Here is a 6,113-nt window from a genome sequence, read left to right on the forward strand (position 1 = left end):
TGTGGTTTTCTAATATTCCTTTAATTCGTTCTTATCTATAAGATATCATGACCTTTTTTGGGGTACATTAAGTGACATGACTTTAATAGACAGAAAGTTGATTTCCAAACACATAATATTATATCCGATGCACGAGTAATTTCCTTCATCTAGATTATCATTTCTAATTTACTTTAATTTATCATTACTGCTAGAGTAATTCTGTAATTGGACCCACATTGTATGCAATGAGATATGATTATTGATGTAATTAATAAATGGATCTTACTATCTTTTGGATGAGTAAAGGAGTGTATAGTGAAAAATTATATTTTATAACAATAATTAAAAAGAAAAAATTAAAAAAAATTGTTTTCGCAGTTTAGTATTGTTGCTTTAAGGAAGTTAGTTATATTTAATAAATATTATATTTAAAAATATAACAGTTATTTTTTTACAAAACAAAAAATAAAAGTTATTTTCAGTAATAGATATAGTAAGAGAATTTTTTTATCTTTCCAATTCATTAACATGTAATAAGCTTATATTAATTTTCTTAATTAAAAAAACTAGTCTTAAAACGTCTTCATATGTACTTTAAAAACATCTTCAATTTTTAAAACAAAAAATATAAATACATAATTTTTTATTTATTAAATACAAAATAACTTATAAAATCAAGCATTACTATATTTATGAAGGTAAACCCATTTGTATCATTTTCTTTTAAGTGTAACCTTTTCTTATTCGAATCTTACATATTGCAAAATGCTTGTACTTTCCATATTAAATACAAAATATTAATTTATATAAGTAGAAATACTTGTCCAATAAATGTTTTCAGCCCAAAGTCCAATTTATTAAATTCTTGATAATAAAATCTGAATAATTCTACGGATATATAATTTGTTATGAATAATGTAGATTCTGTATGTGTGGCATTGGAAATTGATGTATGACGTAAATTAACGGTAAGATTTGTCTAAAATGTGGTGGTGTACACGTGTCAGTTTGTGAGACAGTCCCTATGCAACGTCAACCCTTCAAACTTAAAGTTCACAAAATCACGTGTGCTTATATTATCTCTTCTCTCTTCTCAATTACTTTCAAAATTTCTTTAATTTCTTCAATTTCATCACCACTATCTTCTTGGAAACAATTTTCTAATCTCATTTGCGTTAAGTAGTCATTCAGTGATTTAATATATGGCATGATATTATATTTATGTTTAAATTTAATATATGATGAAAATTTTGAAAATCCACATTCTCGTCCCATATTTTCTTGAGTTAAAACTTTACGTAAAGGTAAAAAATGTTTTCATGTCAAGAATAATAACATATAAATAAATAAGTTGAAATAATAGCAAGTAGTAATAAATTTATAAAAGAGTGGCATATCAATAAAAAAAGACTTCTCTCTTTTATATGTTTTTCTTCTTTCTTCTTCTTCCTTTTTTTTTTATGAATAACATGCAAATTTAGTCTTTTTACCGTGTTTTCTCATCAGTTTGTCATGGAAACTTTAGTTTCTGAAGTATTTATGTAGTGTGTTGATGTTCTTGTTCCTCTTTAATTCCACTCTTCTTCTTGTGTGAAGCATCTTAATATATATGTAACTTTTGTGGTTGTTATGTGTTCATTTTTCTTCCTTACACCGATAATGTTATCCATGAAAGTAAATAATGTGGAAGATTAAATGGAGAAAAAAAAAATCCGTTATCAAATTTATTAAAGAAACAATTGTCATGGAGAAAATCAGAAGTTTTAATTAGATTTTGTTCTTTCCATTTCTTATAATATAGAAAATATGTAAAGGCTATGTTTCCTAATTGAGCTAAACTATATATTTCAGATAGCAAAGCCATGATGATGATCTTTTTGCCTTAAATTCTTGTTTTCTTCTTCTTCTGCTTCTTCTCTTTTGATCTTCCAACAATTGAAGTTTTCATTATCAGGTTTCTACTTCTACTCTTCAAGAACCTTTCATAAAAGCTTTCAATAATAATAGCTTGAAGCTTTTGTTATGAGTTTTTGACAATATCTTTATCTTTTTAATTATTTGATATAGTGCACTGATCTTTCTTTCTGGAAAATGGTTGGCTTTGGCAAGAAGTTGAGAGAATCACAAATTCAAGAATGGAAAGGGTAAAATTCTTGAAGGATTATTTATCTTGATTCATTCACTTCTGAAATTTCATATACTTTGTTCTGTTCTGCATCAGGCTTTTTTTTTTCCCCTTTTTTATTGGTACCCTTTTAGTGATTGTTGGAATAATTCAGGAAATAAATGCTTATCATGAATTTTACAGGTATTACTTCAACTACAAATTGATGAAGAAGAAAGTAAAGAGATACTTAGAACAAATGGAGGTTGGAGCACAAAACCGCCACAATGTTCTCAGAGACTTCTCAGTGCTGCTAGACACTCAGGTTCCTATGCATGCACATATATACTTTTAATTTTTTAAATATGCCATTTCCTTGAAACATATTTAAGGGACTCAATTCACATGCTAGTATTCACATCTTCATCATGGCACTATTTAAGGTGCAACCACACCAAATCTAATAGTACGAGTGTAAATTGACCTGATAAAATGAGTACAAATATCATTTCTCTTTGACTTCTTTGTGTCGTTATCCAACTCGTATCTAATACTTCTTTTGTTCTTTTTTTTCGTCCTTCGCCTTACAAACAGAAGGAATAGTACTTAAGATGCTTTTTGTATTTTTTTTTTTTTATCATTTTAAAAAATATTGTAACCCTTTCTTTTCCCCTTCAATTTGTCATGTATAGAACTTTTACTTTAGGGTTACTTGTGTTGCAAGCATGATCATACTATAGAAACAATTTTCAGCCTAAAATTTTGAATTTCAGATAGAAAAGATTGTTCTATTTCTGCTTGAACAACAAGGAGTTTTAGCACACAGGCTGTGTGATCTTGCACAAGAGCACCACAGTCTCTTACAGCAGCCGAATAATTCAAACATCTCTGAACTCCAAGAAGCATACAGAGAAGTCGGCCGAGATCTTCTGCGACTTCTTCATTTTCTAGAAATGAATGCAATTGGTCTGAGAAAGATCTTGAAGAAGTTTGACAAACGGCTTGGCTATAAATTCACAGACTATTACGTGAAGACGCGCGCAAATCATCCTTATTCGCAGTTAAGGCAGGTTTTCAGGCATGTGGTAATATTTCTAAGTTCCAACTTCCAACCCCTTTTAAACCTTTGTTGTCATTGTCATGTGTTTGTAAAATTGAAGCAGTTTCAAGAAAATAATTGCTTGTTTCGCAGGGTATTGGGGCTGTTGTCGGAGTCTTATCTCATAGCTTTGCAGATCTTCATGATTTAAAACTATGTCAAGGAAGCTACATTTCTATATATGATCAACCTTCCTATACTCATCAAGTTAGTCCTCAAATTCAGCAAAATTATATGCAATAATCTTGACTCAGATTTGAAAATTCTTCATGAAAAATTATTCTATGATTACAGGATCCAATTCTTGAGTCCATCAAATTGGCAGTGGACAGATTATCAAACTCAACAAGCTTCCTTCAGTTCTTGGGAAGGCGCGCTTTTATCGTGCAAAACGAGCAGCTACCATCTTCACCTAAAGATCAAATCATCATGGATGATCAATTTCATTTCATGTCACTTCTATTGAACTTGGCAAACACATTCTTGTACATGGTCAATACATACATCATTGTGCCTACAGCAGATAACTACTCCTTGAACCTTGGAGCTGCAGCCTCTGTATGTGGCGTGGTCATTGGATCTATGGCCGTCGCGCAAGTGTTTTCGTCAGTTTATTTCAGCGCGTGGTCTAATAGATCGTATCTGAGACCACTGATATTCAGTAGCATTGTTCTTCTAATTGGTAACACCTTGTATGCATTGGCTTATGACCTGAATTCATTACCAGTTCTTTTGATTGGACGCCTTTTTTGTGGGTGAGCTCTGGTTCAAACTCTGTTTTAAACTCTGTTTCGTTATGTTGCTTGCAACACAAGCAAATGAGTGTTTATGATGTTACACCTTACACACCATTCTTGCATTGATTTATGAATGTATGAAGACGAGGCATAGCGATTTATTGATATGGAATGGAGAGAGTATAATTCTTAATGTTTAATCTATGTTGCTTGCGTCACAAGCAAATGAATGTTTATGTTTCATATCATTCTTACATTGAAATTTCAGGTTAGGCTCTGCAAGAGCAGTTAATAGGCGTTACATCAGCGACTGTGTACCGTCGAAACTTCGGATGCAGGCTTCGGCAGGCTTTGTTAGCGCGAGCGCTCTAGGAATGGCATGCGGTCCTGCACTTGCTTGGTTGTTGCAGAAAGATTTTAGGATTTTCAATCTCACCATGAACCAGGACACTTTACCTGGTTGGGTTATGGCTCTTGCATGGCTTATATATCTTTTATGGTTGTGGATTTGTTTCAAGGACCCTACAAACAACAAGAATGAAGGAATTCTCGTATCATATCAATCGAATAATGCCGGTAATGCAAAATTATCTTTAGATACATTTATTTTTTAACATATATGAAACTTATCAGTATTATTCATTTAGAATTTAATTTTGGTGCACTGTAAAGTAGTTTTACACGTGTATCTAATGATATAACTGCTTGACCATGTGAATAGTCATCCAAAAAAATAGATATGATTACACAATTGTGTAAAATGTTTCACACTGTGAGGGCATCGAAATTAAACTCATTTATTTATTATAGTATTCATATTTGTTCCTTTAATGGTTAGGACCAGAAATACATGTTGCAGTAGAAGATGAACAAACACAACCATTGCTGATGAATACAGCAGAATCAAAGCAACAAGAGAATGAAGATGATGAAGAAGAAAACCCTGATAAAGAAACTCAAAAGCCTATAACTTCCATTGTAGCAGCATACAAGTTACTTACCCCATCAGTAAAGGTGACAAGCCTAATTAACAACAAAATAGAAAAAAAGTTCAAACAACTTGTATATATGCATTAATTCTGATTCAATTGTATATTGTCAGGTTCAATTGTATGTATATTTCATGCTCAAGTATGCAATGGAAATTGTGCTTGCTGAATCAAGCCTTGTGACTGAGTACTATTTTATATGGTCAACAAGCAATGTAGCAATTTTTCTTGCATGCCTTGGCCTAACTGTGCTTCCTGTTAATATAGTTGTTGGAAACTACATCAGCAACATTTTTGAGGAAAGGTAAATCTTCTGTTTTTCTTAATAAATATTATTATCAATAATATTAATATTTTAGAAAAATAATGTAGTTTCATTCTGCTATTTAAATGGGTTTTGTTTGCAGACAAGTTCTGTTGGGTTCAGAAATCATGGTATGCATAGGACTAGTCCTAAGCTTCCAAGCAGTGATCCCTTATTCAGTGCCTCAATATGTTGGATCAGCCCTTATCACATTTGTATCTGCTGAGGTTCTTGAAGGTAGTTCAGATTTGTCCCTTCTATGAGCCCTAACTTTCAAATTATGGTTCGGCCACTTGTAAGAGACTCACATGCAGTTGTCTTCATGTAAAGTTGATAATTGAAGACTATCAGATAATCTGACTTATTTGACTAAATTGTCATCTAACAGTTTTTAACTATCAACTTCACATGAAAACAATTGCATGTAAGTTTCAACATTTTCAACATTTTAGAGACTCAATTAAAACTTAAGTACAAAAAAACTTGTTCATTCTGCATTTTTTTTTGGAACATTCTAATTAAACAAAGTAATATAGTAGTGGATCATCTAACATGGAGTCTGATGCATGAAAATCACTCAGGAGTAAACCTTTCACTACTATCAAGAGTGATGTCATCAAGGCTTTCACGTGGAACCTTCAATGGAGGATTGTTGTCAACAGAAGCTGGAACACTAGCAAGAGTAATTGCAGATGGAACCATAACTATCGCTGGCTATTTTGGTCAAAGTCAACTCCTCAATACCACTTTACTCCCTGCACTCTTCTTCTGCATCTCTTCCATTCTTGCTACTTGCTACACTTACAACTCTCTTTATTAGTTAGTTAATTAATTATCCTCCTCTTTTTAATTAGAACTTCAATTTGTATATATTCACCTTCTTTTTTAGCATATTAAC

At 31.8% G+C, this 6,113-nt stretch overlaps 1 protein-coding gene across 3 annotated transcripts in view; it reads left to right on the top strand.

Annotated features, from left to right (window-relative positions):
- LOC107634957 (SPX domain-containing membrane protein At4g22990) overlaps nt 1–6,113 on the top strand; it is a 6,679-nt gene extending 566 nt beyond the window's left edge. The window contains exons 2-12 of one of the 3 annotated variants that reach the window (XM_016338291.2): nt 1,834–1,936; nt 2,050–2,126; nt 2,291–2,411; nt 2,860–3,171; nt 3,279–3,392; nt 3,480–3,940; nt 4,191–4,498; nt 4,761–4,936; nt 5,025–5,215; nt 5,319–5,452; nt 5,797–6,113. In XM_016338291.2, coding sequence (XP_016193777.1) covers nt 2,074–2,126; nt 2,291–2,411; nt 2,860–3,171; nt 3,279–3,392; nt 3,480–3,940; nt 4,191–4,498; nt 4,761–4,936; nt 5,025–5,215; nt 5,319–5,452; nt 5,797–6,035 — 2,109 coding nt within the window. In that variant the 5' untranslated portion in view covers nt 1,834–1,936; nt 2,050–2,073 and the 3' untranslated portion in view covers nt 6,036–6,113. Of the gene's footprint in view, nt 1–1,391; nt 1,937–2,049; nt 2,127–2,290; nt 2,412–2,859; nt 3,172–3,278; nt 3,393–3,479; nt 3,941–4,190; nt 4,499–4,760; nt 4,937–5,024; nt 5,216–5,318; nt 5,453–5,796 lie in introns of those variants that run through there. The other 2 variants (XM_016338295.2, XM_021121725.1) reach the window with 2 other exon arrangements.

Source organism: Arachis ipaensis, chromosome B04, assembly GCF_000816755.2.
Source record: "Arachis ipaensis cultivar K30076 chromosome B04, Araip1.1, whole genome shotgun sequence".
Lineage (NCBI taxonomy): Eukaryota > Viridiplantae > Streptophyta > Magnoliopsida > Fabales > Fabaceae > Arachis > Arachis ipaensis.